Source organism: Pseudorasbora parva, chromosome 23 (assembly GCF_024679245.1).
Source record: "Pseudorasbora parva isolate DD20220531a chromosome 23, ASM2467924v1, whole genome shotgun sequence".
Taxonomy (NCBI): Eukaryota; Metazoa; Chordata; class Actinopteri; order Cypriniformes; family Gobionidae; genus Pseudorasbora; species Pseudorasbora parva.
The window spans coordinates 7,778,324-7,797,458 of NC_090194.1; the positions used below are offsets into that span (position 1 = coordinate 7,778,324).

General features: G+C 36.6%; 2 protein-coding genes across 3 annotated transcripts; one reads left to right on the forward strand and one right to left on the reverse strand.

Moving 5' to 3' along the window:
* Positions 1-790: 790 nt before the first annotated feature.
* Positions 791-8,529, reverse strand: map3k7cl (map3k7 C-terminal like). Its single transcript, XM_067433355.1, has 5 exons — positions 8,290-8,529; positions 7,751-7,832; positions 5,900-5,958; positions 3,984-4,099; positions 791-1,262 (listed from the first exon to the last, which is right to left on the reverse strand). Exons 2-5 carry the CDS (start codon positions 7,824-7,826, stop codon positions 1,082-1,084), a joined length of 432 nt encoding a protein of 143 aa, XP_067289456.1. The 5' UTR covers positions 7,827-7,832; positions 8,290-8,529; the 3' UTR covers positions 791-1,081.
* Positions 8,530-9,720: 1,191 nt separating this feature from the next.
* cct8 (chaperonin containing TCP1, subunit 8 (theta)) lies at positions 9,721-18,999 on the forward strand. 2 transcript variants are annotated; one of them, XM_067433432.1, is made up of 16 exons: positions 9,721-9,880; positions 10,759-10,849; positions 10,934-11,013; positions 11,450-11,599; positions 13,444-13,624; positions 13,714-13,775; positions 13,877-14,014; positions 14,765-14,943; positions 15,052-15,118; positions 15,262-15,349; positions 16,275-16,390; positions 16,482-16,553; positions 16,632-16,796; positions 17,858-17,977; positions 18,106-18,238; positions 18,751-18,999. In XM_067433432.1, the coding sequence occupies exons 1-15, from the start codon at positions 9,821-9,823 to the stop codon at positions 18,211-18,213; spliced, it is 1,677 nt and encodes a 558-aa protein (XP_067289533.1). In that variant the 5' UTR covers positions 9,721-9,820; the 3' UTR covers positions 18,214-18,238; positions 18,751-18,999. The 2 variants fall into 2 exon arrangements, with proteins under 2 accessions (XP_067289533.1, XP_067289534.1); XM_067433433.1 differs by lacking the exon at positions 18,106-18,238.
* Positions 19,000-19,135: the final 136 nt, after the last annotated feature.

The following is a 19,135-nucleotide window of genomic DNA, read 5'->3' on the forward strand; positions in this document are numbered from 1 at the left end:
TAATATTAGGCTATCCTGCTTTATTTTCACCACTGTTGCTCATTTGCTATTGACACAAGCACAACACATGTGTGAGTAGTAGCCTACTGTATGTAAAAAAAAAATATATAGGCCTATAGAAATACAAATAAAAGTAAATAGTAATGAATTACAAAATTTCGTGTTTTATGTTTTAGTGTCATTATATATGGTGAATTCAGGGTAATTGAAAAAAAAAAAAAGTAGTGAGTTATACTACTAAAAAACATGTAGCCTATTTAACTATTTCCTGCAGCTGAAATGTCATGGTTAGTCCTATTTGGTATAATTAGTCCTCCTAATTATATATGAACATGTGGTGTATAAACACAAATGTCAGCATACTAGAAAAATAACAATACATATGCCATTTCATTTATGACACTGAATGTCTTTCATCAGTCTGACGAAGAAAATTAAACCTGCACTATGCCTGACCAAAATCTAGACTGACTAAAATTCCACTGAACCTGGAGGAAGCAAATGTTTCACGCTGCTAAACTGGTTTGCGGACATACACCGCTGGTATTTCAGCTGTGTGTGGGATGGGAAGTGTCAGCCATTGATATTTTTTGAAAGGTTTCACAATCCTAAAATGAGCAGATCACATTTCGAAACCCAAGTTCCCTATTGCTGAGTGACTAAACAATGGTGTGTAGTCATACGTTTATCTTCACCCTGCTTGAACCCAAATAGCATAACAGAAATGTAATTCCTTAAATCCTTTTTTATGCAACTGACAGACAGTAAACAGTAAAAACTTTTACTGAAAGTAACATTTACTCTTTCTCAGCAGAGCATTTTACAAGATAAAACACTGATGCAATTTCAACTGTACAATATAGGCGAGTGAATCAACAAACACTCCCTTAAATCACACAAAATAGTAGTAGCCTATATTCAGATATATACGAGTGAGGTGACCCTTCACCTCAAGTTTGGGCCACAAGACCATCTGCTCTGAAAAGAAACCATATTAGCTTAAAATATGATATATACATTGTCTCTGATTCAAGATCAGTTTTCCGCTTTAGTACATTTTAAGCCCCATTGGTGTCAAAGGTCATGAGGAGCCCTGCCTCTTGTGACTGACCACTCGGAGCGTCTCGAGCTGCTGCGCTCGTTCGCTGTGGACTGTTATCAGATTCCGGTTCTCTTCTGTAAGTATCCTGTATTCCTCCTCCAGTCGCGCAAACTCCATCGAAGCCTTTTCATCCTCTAGCAGCTCTGCCATTAGCTCTTTCCTGTAAATGACACACATATATAAAAACATATTATACATAACTTTTATTAATGACTGTAATGATGACATGAAAGATGTGACAAAATAACACATTATGTGGCTTGGGTGTCGCACAGATGACGACAGGTGGTTGTTCCGTGCCCGAAACTATTTTATAGGAAGTGAACTTGTTAATGGCATCGCTTTTGGTTGCTGGGTTGATAAAATAATCTAAATCGGGAAAAACACATCATTCTTATTACAGACAGAACTGCAGAAGTCTAGATGACTTGTCTGTACTTTGTATTGTTTCACTAGCTAGCACTGACACGGAGTCAGCGGGTGATCTATTCTGAATATGCCCTTTGGACCAAGTTAATCGTTTGAGCAGGGTTGGTGACAGGCATGTTTCTGTTCAGCAAAGGGTTAAAAGTGTCTCTAACCACACAAGGATGAATCAGACATATACTGTATATCACTAGGGAACATCTAGGGAGTAATAAATCTGCATAAACTGTACATAATTGATTTACACAATATATCTGTATAGCTGAGTTTGGCATTTTATCTGAACTCTGAAAAAGTTAATGCTTTTTTCCTCTTTGAGGAAAAAAAAGTAAATGAGAAAGAGAACAAACACTGGAAATTTTTAGTGGCATTTAGATGTCAGTAAACTTTGTGTTTCCCTCTATAAACAATACACATTTTTATCATGGTCAATTTTATACAATACACACACACACACACACACACACACACACTCACTCACTCACTCACTCACTCACTCACTCACTCACTCACTCACCCACCCACCCACCCACACACACACACACACTATATTGCCAAAAGTATTGGGACACCCCTCCAAAAAATGAATTCAGTTGTTCCAATCCCGTCCATGGCCATGGGTGTACATAATCAAAATCAAGCATCTAGGCATACTGACGCTTCTACAAACATTTGTGAAAGAATGGGTCGCTCTCAGGAGCTCAGTGAATTCAAGCATGAAACAGTGACAGGTTGCCACCTGTGCAATGAGCTAATTCATGAAATATCCTCACTACTAAATTTTCCATGGTCAACTGTTAGTGGTATTATAACAAAGTGGAAGCAAGTGGGAACAACAGCAAAAATGCCACGTTAAATCACAGGGCGGGTCAGCTCGTGCTGAGGAGCACAGCGCGCAGAAGTCGACAACTTTCTGCCGAGTCAACAGCTACAGACCTCCAAACTTTGTGTGGCCTTCAGATTATCTCAAGAACAGTGCGTAGAGAGCTTCATGGAATGGTTTTCCATGGCCGAGCAGCTGCACCCAAGCCTTACATCACCAAGTGCAATGCAAAGTGTCGGATGCCACCAGACACTAGAGCAGTGGAGACGTGTTCTCTGGAGTAACAAATCACGCTTCTCTGTCTGGCAATCTGATGGACGAGTCTGGGTTTGGCGATTGACAGGAGTGTGGCACTTGCCAAACTGCATTGTGCCGAGTGTAATGTTTGGTGAAGGGGGGATTATGGTGTGGGTTGTTTTTCAGGGGTTGGGGTTGGCCCCTTAGTTTCAGTTTCTGAAATACTTGGTCCAGCCATCTGGCACTAAAGACCATGCAACGTTCAAAGTAATCTTTCTTCACTATTCTAATGCTCAGTTTGAACTTTAACAGATCGTCTTGACCATGTCTACATGACTAAATTGAGTTGCTGCCAGAGGCATCAAGCCCTCTCTTTAGGAAGGCTTCAACCCTTTTAAATTTCCACTCAGCCCCCCTGAAAAATGTGCTATTAACTCTGTAATTTATACACAAATTAGTGATCGCATCAGTCCCTTTTAAATCTCCAATGAAATTTGACACTTTTAAACTGCTTATCAGAGCGAATGACAAAGACAGAGAAACATCACGTGAGTTATTTCATTCTACTAAATAATGACCCAGAAGCTGTTTGACACATTTATTAGCCTCAGGGTAAAGCCATGTAATTTTGAATTATAAAAGTGGAAAATTGATAAATTCATGTGCTGTTATATTATTTTAATAAACAGAAAGCAAAAAAGGGAAAGATTTTATAAAATGTCATATTAAACATATTGATAGTCTAGACGAATACATATAAGGTTTGTCTATATTTTTAATGAATGTTAGTTAGTTAGTTAGTTAGTTAGTTAGTTAGTTAGCTAGCTTTCTTGTTAGTTAGTTAGTTAGTTAGTTAGTTTGAATAATAATCAATATTCAGGAATTGACTTACACAATATATTAAATTTCATACCCTAATACTGACATCCTAGAACTGCCCCAACTTGCTGCCATGTGATTGTACAAAGCTTATACTGTGTGGTTTGAAATTTTAAATGTACTTTTTTTTTAATCTACATGATCTAAAAAAGTGGAACAAGTATATTCCACTTGTTAGGATTTACAGAGCACTTTCATTTTCATCAAAGTGTGGTGTTGCAATGTGAAATTTAAAAAAACAAAAAGCCCTGCATACCACAATACAGAATGTCAACTCTTGTCATGATTACACAGCCACAAAGCATGACAATTGAGGAAACTCCAGACAAAGGCAGCTTTAATCAATCTGTCTATTCATACTTACAAAGGTGTGTGTTTATATGTATAGCTACAAACTGTATCCTAATTGATTAGAAACATAATAGCATATTAATAGGGTGGTTGGCAGTTCTGAATCTCATTAGCATCATGAATACACATATTAAGTTTGTTTTTTTAGTTATTTTCAAAGCTTACTTTCTGTCTTCCATCCTGGCGATTTCATGTTTGACCTGGTTGAACTCATTGGCCATCTTGCAGTGGTCTTTGTACACGTCTATTGACTCCTTTAGAGACCGACATGGCAGCACCGGCTGTTAAAGTGAGGGACATGATGACATTATTACATTGCATTATTAGTGATATTGTTTTATTTTTCCTAATACTTCAGTACAAACTACAATGGCTCTTTTTAATGAGTGAATTGACAAATGTATATAGCAACTAGAGTGACTGGGGATAAATTCAGGAACTTCATTTTTTTCTCTCTCTCTGTGTTATATTTGGATTGTCTGCTACATCCTGGAATATACACAAACTCGTCATACAGCCTGGTTTCAATCAACTGATGAAACACAATATGTGGAAACATTAGTGAGACGCTTGACTTTTTTATTTTTTTATTATTCCTTTTGTGTCAGGAACTTCTTCTTTCGCAATGACTCACGCCACAGTCGTACAGAATATTATCTACACGACAAAGCGCTTCAACTTCTCCCAGTTTTTCCCCTTGTGTGTGTGTCTGTGCGTTTGCATATATGTTAACCCAGTGGTTTCAGAAAGGGACCATTTAAAGGGGAATCTTCCTTAAATAGTCCTTGTCACATTGAGCTGCATTGATAATCAATGATAACACAAAATGACAAACCAATTTTGAATGAAAACAATTTTATGAAGAAAATATTTATAGATTGTTTGATAGATAGTGCTTACTTTAAACAGATGGGATTATAAGGAAATGACAAAACCAACCCTTCATGTCAGCATGAAACAGCATTCTCAACCCATTTTACTTCTGTAATGTAACATATTTGAGTGAAACAATATATTTATAGTGGGGCAAAAAATAGACAGCCAGGACATTTTGTCCAGTTGGAGGACATCACCTGAAAAAGAAAAGCAAGTTATCACATTTTGATGAATTATAGTGGAGACAAGCTTTTTTTCCTGCATAGTTTGTTCAAAATAAGACCAAAAATGTTGTATTAAACATGAATTGTGTCATTTATACTCCTCTAGTGGCACATTTATATTTATTTAATTTAATAAATTATTATTATTGCTACTATTCTTACTATTAAAAATGACATGCTTACCTTTAAGAATATAAATAAGTTATAAGAACTTTAAAAGTAGCTAACGGATGCCACCTTGTGGTCTTATAGAAGCAGTGCTGAAATATTCCCTCTATGAGTAAGTTTTATCCATAAAATAAAACGAACAATAAGTTGTGTAACAACAATATGTGAAAATGAATACATCCTCAGCCAACGAAGAAAGAAGAGTCAATAAACCCTTTAAGGCAGAAGTTTGTTTTTCCATGGCCATAATGTTGTTTAATGTTGTCTGAGTGGATGTGACGCTGTTCCTCTCTGATTTAGCTTTTTTCCTCACAATCACAAACCCACCACTCATACACACACTTTCTGATGTTCAGCACTAATACTAGTACAGTGCATTAAGTTTCTACATTTTTTCATACACTTTCTACATTTTTTTTCTACACAGCTGTCACACCATATGACCCCAAACCATTATTAGCATAGGCTATACAGTTACACCTTTGGTTGTGAGTCGGATAGTCAAGTCATCTTTATTTATAGCGCTTTTTACAATGCCGATTGTCTCAAAGCATCTTCACGGCGTTAAACAGGAAATAATGCAACAGAATTTGATTCGTCTGTACAGCTCTAGAGAAAACGGTGATGTCATCTAGCTCATTTCAATTATCATGTGTCAATGCGGACAGGCAGATCGGTAATGTAGGCTAGTTGACAATTTAGATATGCAGCCATCAAAGGCTTGTTTTAGCTGTATTCTCCATGCAGCAGACTCTGTAATTGTATTCCAATCAGCACGCTGTCATATTTGAAATCGATTATTAATAACTTTACCTGCAGGCGTTGCTCAAGGTCGGGGAATGATGGAAGGGGATCCTCTGCATCTTTCAACTCTGAGAGGAAAAGAAAGCCATGTCTGGTATGAGAATGCTAATGTTTGAGATCTGTACTCCAAGGCCTTAGTGGTGACATCTACATCCATCTAATCAGCTAAATCATACCACTGTACACATGACACCACATCATGTTTACACTGATCTAGGTCCAGTTTCCTTAGTGTAAACACGTTGTAATTAGACTAGAAACTGGTCCCGGATCAGTGCGAAAAGCCAAATTCGAACACCACCTGTTCGGCCATGGGCTCTAAATCCTAAACGGACAGATTGAAAGTAACTATCTCCCAAGTTCTTCGCAGTGACTTGACTGTAACGAGCACTCTGACAGACAGCTTGTCTGTGCTGATTCCCGCCATGCCAGCTATGTCCAAGCGGGGCTCACACACTCATGCCGAGAATCCTCTGATGCAGCCAGCTAAAAACAGGCCTGTTTACAGTCATGCATCAGCCAGACAGCCAATTAAAAGATATATATGTACGTTCAAATTTGCAAGGGTATTACATGAAACATGATATGCACATTACTCCTGCAGAAAATGTGGCCAGGTGGGGATGAACCTGACAGTTTCTTGGGTCCCACTTTATATTAGATGTACTTACATCAATGAATAAATGCAATGTACTTATTGCGTTCATATTGTATTACAAAACATGTTTGCTGATATTGAGGTGGGATATGGGTAAAGTCAGGGACAGGTGTGGTGTATAAGTTTAAGGGTAGGGTTAGATGTAAGGAAATTGTCTTAATAACAGATGTAATTACATGCAGTTTTTTTTTTATATAAGTACAATGTAAAAGCATTGATGATTACATGATGTGTGTGTGTGTGTGTGTGTGTGTGTGTGTGTGTGTGTGTGTGTGTGTGTGTGTGTGTGTGTGTGTGTGTGTGTGTGTGTGTGTGTGTGTGTGTGTGTATGTATTATTATTGTATTATTGTTTAGTTTACTAAACATTGTTATTATTTGTTTTATTGTTATTATTTGTATTATTTTTGCTTCAGTTTTCCCCAGCTATAGTTAGGCCTATCATTTATATATCAATATATTATTTATTATTTTAGTTTAAGTTTCTTTTTTTAATTATAGAAGTCATGAAAATAAATGTGTTATAATACATTTTATGTAAATTTTCATTTATTTACTTCAGTGTGACTAAATTTATTGTACTATTCATTTTATGGTTTCATTAACAAGTGACTGTTAATTACACAACATATGCATGATTAAAAACAAGTTTGTAGAGAATTATGGGAAAGACTATAAACATGTAGTGTGTTTATGTGTTGGGTTCTATTTGTGTTCCACTTTTGGGAAAGTAAGAAAAGGCCGCAGGGCAAAGTAGCGGCGAAGCGTGAAGCATTAAATGCTTTTAAATTTAGGCCAGTGTTCTAAAAGCAAATGAGTGAATCATGCAGCAGTGAGGTATTAAAACAGAAACCTGATGCTGCAATGCCCAGGCAGCAGCTGCCATCAAAGCATTTGCCTGAATAGCTGTAAAACACTTTGACAGCACTGTTGACTTTGTGGCTAGGTAGATATTTTGTTTTTAAGATGCCAGAGATCAACTAAAATAGAGGGACACCTGTTTCTTTGTAAAGGATGGCAAAAGTTGAATTGATCCCACATAAGAGGCTTTGGGTGGGTTTTACTTGTTGCCATTTTGGTAGAAGTCACGCATTGCACGGACCGTGTAGAGCGAGGGCGATGCAACTCTATTTTAGTCTCTCATTCAGAGTCTTTGTCAAACACATCTAAAACAATAACTTTCACATCCTTAATAGATGCATACCTGAGTTTTCGTCGAGGCTGAAAGCGATTTGTACTTCAGGTTTATCTGCAGAGACTCGTCTAGTTGAGGTGATCATTTATTCCTAGGAAAAGAGCAGAGTTGGTTTAAACAAGGGTGAATGTAAACCTTATATATCTCAGAAGTATGAGATCAGCAGCCTTTCATGGGGTCGTGAAAAGGTTTCATCATGTGCCCAAAGTTGCATCAGGGATTAAACAATTGGAGATAAATCCTCTTCCAGCCAGCAAATGAGATCATACTTCTGAATTGGTTGTACAGTGTTCCTTAGAGTTTCTTTTGAAATCATATTTGTGTATGTTTATAGTAATATTATACTATATTTTATGTACTAATACATATGTGCTATATTTTAGGACTGAACAGTAAGAAATACACAAGTGTTAATGAAGTGTGACAGTACAAGCATAACTTAAAGTAAAGTAACTACTGTAACTTTACTTTAAAACTAAATTATTTTTAATTTGAAAAAGAAGTTTAATTTGTTTCATATGATTATATGAGACAATGAAACTCCTTACCTTATAACAGAAACGCATTTACAGAAAACTCCCTAATAAAAATCGTAAAAGACCCTCGAGTCGCTCAGCAAAAGACACAGAGCTGAAGACACTCCATTGAGAAGCCTGTAGCTTTTCTTCACTGTTTGTACTGCAAAAAGTCACATTAAATCAGTCATAATCCTCTTAGTGTGCACTGAGAAGTTCACAAAACACGGCCAAAGTAATGACAGCTCTTCAGCAGGAGGCACTGTGATTCTGTGTGTGCTAGACGGACACCATTTAAACGGATCAGATGGCATGACTTTACACTAGAACAATGTCCACCTCTCCAATCAGCTTTGAGTGACCCGCACATTGACAGGAACAATGCAAAGGTTTGTTTTTTCATTGTAATTTTGTGGTGGTTGAATATTGAAGGTGCTTGGTGTTTGTGATTTGTGATTTATCTAAGTAAGTAAAAAATAAAAATGCAATACAAGTATACAATTAATAAATGTAATATGTAAAACACACAAAAAATAAATGAAAATAAGGCTCAAGAAAAAAAACTATTCAATGTCTTAATTATTTTGATTATGAATGATTCATTATATATGATTATTATATCCATATATCATATTATATCCACATATCATCCATTATTCATTATATATGATTATTATATCCATATAGCATCCATTATATCCATATATGGATTATATCCATAAATATCTGGATGGTTTATTATATATATATATATTTCCAGATAATGAAAAATATTTTATTACAATTAGCTATTAAACTTTTTTTATACATCAACAAATATTTAGGCCCATTTCGGAATAACAAATGTATGCTATATGTTAAATATATTAATGGCTATAAAATGTTAAATAAATAAACTTTTGTTAATTTGTTATTATTTTATTATGGACTGTTTGCTTGATTTTTTAATTACTTGAGAACCTTTTAAGTATTTTAGGTAAATAGGCCTATGTGTTTTACTGTTGTTTGCTTATTGCCAAATCATGTTATTAAGCACACACACACACACACACACACAAAGTTAATCGGTAAGCAAACAGTTGATCGGCCCCATTGACTTCCATAGTATGAGGAAAAAAATACTATGGAAGTCAATGGTGTACAATTTAAGGGTGAGTAAATGAGTGAGTAAATGATTTTATTTTATTTTTTCGGTGAACTATCTCTTTAAAGGGGATACCACTAACATAGCTAGCTATTAGCACTTTGAGATTTGTTCCAAATTACCACCACAAAATCAGTAAAAAGTGGAAAATTAAAAAAAAATATTCGACAAAATAAATAAATACAAAATCGCGGCTGGCGGGACTGCTATATAATAATAATTAAATAGCTAGCAGTTTTCCTTTTTGTGTTTGTGTCCTTTTTTCTGGGCACTCAATCGAAGCTCTTCTATCTCGCCTATCTGGTTTAGCAATCCGTGTTTCTGCTCTCTGCAGCAACGCCTGTTCTTTCTTAGCTGCATGCTTCCAGTGCGCTGCAGCCTCACCCAGCATCAGTGTAATATCCACCTTATCTGGTCAAAATGGCTCTTCACGTCCCCAAAGCCCCGGGCTTTGCCCAGATGTTAAAGGATGGTGCGAAGGTAAGGTTATTAAAACAGTGTTTTGCTCGTATTGTGTTGTTTTTAAGAGCACACGCAGTGACTTCTCATAGAGGTTTCTAGAACATGGGCCTCATGCCGTCCTACTACCGGTAAATCTACCAGACGCTTGAGACTTCAACTAAATATTAACGTTTTGAACAAGGCCGTAATTAACATTAGGTCTTAATGAAATATCGAATGTTAGACGGAGAATGGGTTCCTTTATAAAGTAACGGATGAATGAAGTTAGCATGTTAGCTGAAGACATGTGACACTGACAGACAAGAGACTCCTCACACATCCATTACTTATCCAACTGTCTTATAATCATACAGTATTAGAAAAATAAATGTTCTTGTTAAATGTCAGAATTACAAACAGTAAGTCTTATTTTGCTTGTATAAAAATGTCGGTTTGTGCTGTTCCCCATTCTTAATCTCTGCACATTCGTTTGTTGATCATTTATATATTGAGGGTTTGCAATTATTTACCTTTGTAAAGATTTATTTACCTTTTAAATAGTTAGGTTTTGATATTGCTTCGTTTTAGCATTAGTATTCCATTTATAAAATACTATTATTTCTCATCCGTCCACCCTAACGTACTATAACATTGCTTTGTTTTCTTTTGATGATAACTGTTAGTTCATAATTATTGAAATCTTAGTTATGAAAGCAGTGGGGAAAAACAAGATAAAATAATGCTGTATAATGATGTAAAAAGATGTATAATGCTATTCATTATGAAAATGTCAACTTTATCTGCCTTGCATTTAAATTTAACTATAATAAAAAATGGAAATCAGGATGCGTTTTACACGGTTTTGTGTTTTGATCCACTAACATACCACAAATGTTATATTTGTTTTCCACAATCAGCACTATTCGGGTCTTGAGGAGGCTGTTTACAGGAACATCCAGGCATGTAAGGAACTGGCACAGACCACAAGAACTGCATATGGACCCAATGGTGAGGCTTATTTGTTTACTGTAATGTCTGAGACCTTATTAAGTAATAGCACTGGACTGTTCATGTTTATTTAATTCTTTACAGGTATGAACAAAATGGTCATCAACCACTTGGAGAAACTCTTTGTCACAAATGATGCTGCCACTATTCTGAGAGAGCTGGAGGTAAATATTAGTAGTTGTGATAAACAAATTAATTGAAGGTGCAGTAAGTGATTTCTGAAAAAACGTTGTTGAAAGTGGATTGTACGGTGGCCGAGTAGTGCACAGCACTATGAAATTTTAAAAGCAAAGTTCACAACACAATGAAATCAAGCCCAAAAAGTATTTAAGAATAAATGTAACAATAATATAATAATAATAATATTTATATTTTACAGAACTAATTTTGCTTCACTGCAGCTATGATAAAGAGACACCCACTCTTACGTTGTGTGTTTGTGCATGTTGGGGGCGGAGCAATGAAGGGAGGAGTGTGTCGGTTTGGGTTGATTTCAAATATCAGCAGTGTTTCACAGACATCACTTACTGCACATTTAATGCTTATAATTTTAGAAGAATATCTCCATTTATTGTATGTCTATTTCTCCCCTCCTCCAAGGTTCAGCACCCAGCAGCCAAAATGATCGTGATGGCATCTCACATGCAAGAGCAGGAAGTAGGCGATGGCACAAACTTTGTGCTGGTGTTTGCCGGTGCTCTGCTGGAGCTTGCCGAGGAGCTGCTGAGGATGGGCCTGTCTGTGTCAGAGGTCAGTAAACAACAGCTCTAATGCAGTATGTCACTATGTATGTTAAGTTTACATGTCATTAATCAGAATAAATCCAAACTGATGTAAGATTCTTAAAGTCCTGTTTAAATGAACCCTAAACTTTGAAATCTGATTCACATTTTAGTTTACATCTGCATTACATGAATTCCAAAAAAAATCCACCAAAACGAAGTCACTGGGATAATGGCGCCAGAGATGCTGCCAGTATAATTGTTGTTTCTGACTTGATGGTTTATCTAAAAAGAAAGCTGACATTTATATCAGAATTTGTTTTTAAGCAAATATGTAGTAAATATGAATTATTCAGTCTCCTCCACAGACCAATATATGAATCCCTAATAAATATGTACATGTTCATATGATCTTAAATGTACGTAGTCTGACAGAGAAAATAGCCAGATTTAAGATTTTTCTTTTTAATTTTGTCCTGTTGATTAGATTATTCCAGGTCTACATCAACCCCTTCAATCCGAAACCAATTTTTTTCCCCCCAGATCCAGCTCCATCAATTTAGTTGTTTACATGAAAGCTAATTGAGCCATCAATCCAATTATAAAATAATTATTTGGATGCATTGTAAACACATCTACTGTAAGGATATAGGTTTTCATCATCTTTTAAAACATTTTAGGAAATCGTGGCAAATTTCCAAAGTTTGGTTCCCATACAAAACGTATTATTATTTTCATTTAGAAATAATGTATTTGAAATGTCATCGAAATGAAAGGTTGTATGATTTATAAGGGTGACAATCATTTGGTACCTCACGAATCGATTCAGAAAGATTCTTGAGGTCATGAATCATTTTAAAAATCGATTCTTGATTTTTAATCGTGTTTGTTTCTTCAGTAGAACACATGAAGATTTTTAACTCAAACCGTTGCAGTAGAATTAGACCCCATTGGCATGCATTATACGAGCAGTGGTTGGAGTTAATTTTAATTTGTGTTCTACTGAAGAAACAAAGACACCTACATCCTGGATGCCCTGGGGGTAAGCAGATAGACATCAAATTTTAAATTTTGGGTGAACTATCCCTTTAAGTTATGTTAATTTGACAATAAGTATTGTCAGTATTTTCTCTATTTTGCAACAGAATAATGGTTCCAACGAAAGCCACAGCAGAATTGTTAGTGAAAGTCATTGATTCAATGATTCATTTACATAGCTACTTGCTTCGTTACTGAATGAATGAGTGACTCGCGCATTAAGACTGGCCGCTTTAGTTTAATATTTCAAAGAATCACTTCATTTTTTAATCATCATTTCATATTTCTGTATTGAGCACTTTTAAAAATAAAATGTTATTAATTGTTATGAAGGTCTTATGAAAAAAATGCACTGGAAAGTCAAGTAAGGGACAATATTTGCACCCTAAATGGAAAAGGTGAGAGTGGAAGAGAAGGGGTATGCAGAAAGATGGTAAATTCCTCAGGGGTACTCCATTCCAAAAAGTTTGGGAACCACTGATTTAAGGGATTACGTGTATCTGAGAGAGCATCTGTGCTTGCGCTGTGTGTCTGTCAGCGCGAGCACCACATTGAGTGCTTTTTCACAGATTATTGTGATTTAATAACACTGTGTCAATAACTTTTAGTACTGTGAAGTTAAAGTGTAGTAAATCGGTTAACTGTAAAAAAACAACAACACAAAAAACAGATCATGATTCATGTGATTTCTTTTTTATTTATTTTTCTACCCTAATGATTAATTCATAATATTTTGTCCTTGCAAGTATATACGTTTAGAACTAATATATACATTTATTTGCATTATACACAGTTTATTAGCCTGAGTTGATGATTGGTGATTACTTACCCTAGGTGATTGAAGGCTATGAGTTGGCATGTAAGAAAGCTCTGGAAATTCTGCCCGATTGCGTCTGCTCGTCTGCTAAGGACCTGCACAATCTGGATGAAGCCACAGCCATGATCCGCTCAGCTGTCATGAGCAAACAGTATGGCAACGAGGACTTCCTGGCCAACCTCATTGCACAGGCCTGTGGTAAGGCATGAATTTGTTCATTTTAAAAAATCAAAAGATAATTTTGTAATAAGTTTGATTTATTGTGTCATATTACCTTTATTTTACAGTCTCTATATTCCCTGAGTCTGGCAATTTCAATGTCGATAATGTCAGAGTGTGCAAGATTTTGGTAAGCTTAAAGTACTGTTGAATTTAGGCATTGCTTTAAATGAAATGATTTCTAGAGTGTATGTGGGTCAACTTCAGTGTTTTGTTTTTGTGTGTGTGTAGGGCTGTGGACTGAACTCTTCTACAATGCTTCATGGGATGGTATTTAAGAAAGAGACAGAAGGAGACCTCACATCAGTGAAAGATGCAAAGATAGCAGTGTTCTCCTGTCCGTTTGACTGCATGGTTACTGAAACCAAGGTAGAAAAAGCTCATTGGATTAAGTGTCTTTGTACTGCCCATCTTGTGTCTCTATAGCCTTGTTCAGACACATTTTTATGCGAATCCAATTGGAAACTGATTTAATGTTTGACTGTGTATTGCAACTGTTCAGATCCGATTTGTTTGTCCATGCAGCTCTTTCGTTTTCCAGAATATCTGCATTGGTTTCTATGGCAATGACATTGCAATGGTAGGCATAAGCCAAAAACAGCAACAACAACCTCAACATAATGTGTTTGCAATGCAGATGTTGTCTTATTTACAACATGCCATTATGTAACCTCCGTGCAGGACTACTGGGTCTTCTGAGGCCGTGGCAGAACCATATGAGGCTGATGTGTGTGGCTTTATGCCACCCGTGTTGCTTCCGCTGGTTTGAAAACATGCTATGTCGTTATTTATTTTTTTGCCCGACCGGCACTTGGCAACAACACAACCTTGTTTCTGCAGCGTCTTTCAGCATGTTTTCTATAACAACATTTGGCATTTAAGTTTTTCATGGCGTGAGAAAGTCACAAACCACGCAAAATCCGATCAGAGCAGTCAGACTGAAACTAATTTCCAGAAATGTGATTTGAAAAGGATTTTAAACTACATAAGAATGTCGCTTGAAACGGATTTGTAAAAATCTGATTTCTGCACAAAAAAGTGCAATAAATCACATTCTCCTTTTGATTTTATGGCTGTTTGGGCTTTCTTCCTTCAACATTTATATCTGATATTTTATAGGGAACGGTACTTATAAAGAATGCAGCAGAGCTCATGAATTTCAGTAAAGGAGAAGAGGACCTGATGGAGCTCCAAGTGAAGACTATTGCTGATTCAGGTGCCAATGTGGTGGTGACAGGGGGCAAAATTGCTGATATGGCCCTTCATTACGCCAACAAGTATAAGCTCATGGTAGTCAGGTGAGAGAGGAAGATCCCTTCCTTTTGGTTGCTGTTCTTTTTTTCTTTTTTAAATGAGACTGTATCTATATGTCTGACATTTATGAACGCTGTTTGTTCTTCACCAAGGCTAAATTCAAAATGGGACCTCAGAAGACTATGCAAAACTGTTGGAGCCACGGCATTGCCCAGATTGGTGAGTTAATCTTGATTTTCCAGACTGGATTATAGCTCTACTTCACTTGCACCTCTTTGTGTAAAGCAGTGAGTTGGCCAGTTTGCCTCATTATGGTCACTCGGTGTCAGACTCAGTTGTTTATTTTTCTTCTGGACAAACAGACTCCCCCGACTCCAGAAGAGATGGGACACTGTGACAGTGTATACCTGTCTGAGGTTGGAGATACCCAGGTTGTGGTCTTCAAACATGGTAAAGAAATTCCAACACATTTTTCATGCATACTATGTCCAAATTTTGTGGCCGGCTAGATTAAAAAAAATAAAATAAAGTATACTTTTATTCAGAAAAGATGCATTAAATTAGTCAAAAAAAAATTAGCAGCAAATCAGCCTATTAGAATAATGTGAAACTGAAGACTGGAGTAATGATGGCTGAAAATTCAGCTTGACCATCACCGCAATAAATTACAGTTAAAAGCTGCAGTTCGTTACTTTTTTTGGTTAAAAATGTACATAACCAGCCAGTGTTCAAACTCCTTACCTTAGCACGATTCACAACCTTAAATTTGTAGTAACATGCTATAATTTGAGTGGTACTGGTAGATTTCCTTAGGCTATTCGAGCATGGTGCCGTTCTTTGTTTCATTATGTCACGTCTGTACACATAAAGGAGTATTAGGATTTGTATCACGTGTGAGGATACTGCAGGTGGCGGGTCATTTTTAGCCTTTTCTTACAGCAGCTGGAATAATTAAATGTATCATTTTGATGGCGGATTGTAATCCAGAAAAGCCCAAATGACAATCATCAGTGACAACTGGAGAATTACCCGGAGCCAAAAGCCTAAGATTAGACTGTACAAAAAATTTAAATCTATAGGGAATGCTGATACACACTAAATGCACTCAGTCACACAATGCTATTAACATGAACAATTTGAGAACAAAGTATAACAATAATAATAATTTGCAAGGTTTGTGATATGAGCTAAGCAGTCGTTAGATTCACAAGTCACATCACACAGACATCTGCAACATACTACTTAGATGCAGATGTCTGTGTGACTTGTTTTCTTGACATTCTGTGGCTTGATTAGCAAACTGTGCGTTGTAAATGTGGTTTAGTCTGGCAGTGATGTATCCAGACAGCTCATGCCATCTCACTCCTATTTCTAGATAAAGAGGATGGCGCCATTTCTACTTTAGTAATCCGTGGGTCCACAGACAACCTGATGGATGACATTGAGCGTGCCATCGATGATGGAGTAAACACCTTTAAAGTCCTTGTCAGGGTGAGTTAGTTTAAAAACCAACCACATCTCAAATCCACTTCTAATTAAATCATGAAAAAATGTGACCGTAACAGAACTGTGTCCCCCGCAGGACGCACGTCTTTGTCCAGGTGCCGGTGCCACTGAAATTGAGCTTGCAAAACAACTCACGTCCTATGGAGAAGTAAGTACATCAAGCTAATTTTCTTTTGCTGTTGATGAAACTTGAAAAGTGTAAATAATTTGTACACGTCCTCTAAAGTCTTGCCCAGGCCTGGAGCAGTATGCCATCAAGAAGTTTGCAGAGGCATTTGAAGTAGTGCCCCGTTCTCTGGCTGAAAACTCTGGCGTGAAGGGCAATGAGCTGATCTCCAAATTGTACGCCACACACCACGAGGGCAACAAGAACTATGGCTTTGATATTGAGGTGAGGGGCCCGCAACAAACGCTTGCTTTGTAAGGGTGCCGAGTTTAAAAAGCAAAGGGAGAAGAGAAGCTATTTTTAATTTAGAGGAAGCAAACCTGAAATAAATAGACAAGGACCCTAAATCATGCATTTTAAATAGGATCCCTGTGGGTCCTTAAAGTCTTGAATTTAGTTGTATCAAGTTTAAGGCTATAACAAGTCTTAAATATCTTAAATGGTATAAAAATAGAAGACTTAATTATTTCAAGAGGTCTTAAATTTGGGGACAGTAAAATGCTAATTAATTTGAATTTGAATATTAAACTGCAAAAGTCGATGATTTAATTGTGAGTGCTGCCCTTTTCAAAGTATAATTATGGCGCTGCTATGCCTTTTACACATGCATAGTTTCACAGCGGAGCGCAGTCAATGAATACCACACATTTATGCCAGGCGATTTCTTACGATCTACTGTTGATGAATTAAAGCAATGGTTTCCTTGTGGTGGTTGTAGTGGTGTTAATGCAATTTATTTTATTGTATATGATTTAAAAAAGCAAATGTTTTTACTGTTCCACCTACTGTCAGAGAAATAAAGGCACAATATGTAAGATTTATGGATTTAAAATATCCCATAACCCCCAGAACAATGTTATATATTTTGTTGACTTATATACTTGCATAATCCCAAATGTTTCCAAGAATGTTCAAATCTTTCATTTTCTAAAAAAAACCTAAATTGCTCATCTTGTGCTGCTCAACGCACCACGGATTGTTTAATCCGAAAGTTCACACTAGACTTAGGCGGAAGTAAAAAAAAAAGTGTTTATCATTTTGACATGCTTTTTTATAAATAAATAAAAAGTCTAACAATGTAATGTTTATCACTATATTTACAAAATATATTTCTATTATTTGAACTTGTACTATGTTACCATAGACGTTGCTCTACCCTACCCATACGGTAATCGTTTTATTTGTCCAGGTCTTAAAAAAGGTCTTGAGCCTTCAATTAGATTTTAAAAACTGTAGGTACCCTGTCATGGTTTTATTGATGTCTATGTACTTTTTAAACCGTTTAGGGAGAGGGGCCTGCAGTGAAGGACATGAAGGAGGCCGGTATCCTCGACCCATACCTGGTCAAGTACTGGGGCATCAAACTGGCCACAAATGCAGCCGTCACCATCCTCCGTGTGGATCAGGTTAGTGCTTCACTTTACAACTATTTGCATATCATTGAATTTCTCATTCCATCCATATTCATCAATTCAGGTGCTTTGTTAGCCTGTTCTCTTTTTTTTGGGATTATAATGTGATGTGTGTATGCCAGATCATTATGGCAAAGGCAGCAGGGGGACCCAGAGCCCCCAAACAGCAAGGACACTGGGACAAGGACGGTTGGGAAGACGAACCAGACAAATTTGATACACATCATTGATAAGAAATCAAAAATGATAGCAAAGGTGCACAAATAAAACCAAAGCCACTGTTTGGAGTGCTTAACCACTGGAGTGAACCGGGTTGCATGAACACTGTGTGGAAATTCACCCTGAAATGTTTGATGAAAGTCTAGCCTGACTGCAGTCATTACATCACAGATAACATTTGTTACATATTTGATGAGTTGTGCTGTTTTAACTGACCTGAGAAGCATTGATTAACTTTTTTAATTATTTGAGTTTGCAGTAACACAAATTCAGATGTTTTTCATCCTATAACTTTTTTAATTGGATAATTTCATCTTGAATATGAGCTGATGATCGGACTAAGGACTGGTTGTTTTATAACTATCTAGTTTTGCTCTTCACAAGCATCACTAACTCGTCGTCTGGGGATTTTTAGTGCAGTTTACTTGCATGCCGCATGCACTAAAAACACTTTCATCGCAGGATTTTGCACTGCTCACAGTTGACCGTCTTTTGCCCCATTTGTTTTTAAGTATCTGATTATGAATATTATGTCTGCTTCTCCCCAGATTATAATGGCCAAGCCGGCTGGTGGACCCAAAGCTCCACAAGGAAAGAAGGACTGGGATGAGGATGACTGATGTCACAAGCCTGTGTGTCTTTGTCACGGTCTTAGCTTTTCAAGTGTTGTGTATTTAATATCTAGCCCCATTCTTTTTGTATTTTTTTTTTTTTTTTTAAGGAAAAGCCATCCACATTAAATATTGAGTGGCTCTGAGCTGTTTTTCCTGGTCCCAATAAAGGCACTTGAGCTGTCAGCATCCTTGTCATTTCTTTGAAATAATTATTGGTGTATAACAAAATGCAGTGTAAATCCAACAGTTTAATATTCTTGAAAGTTAATGCTATTATATTTATCAAGTTATATCAATGCCATTACTCTATGTAGTGATT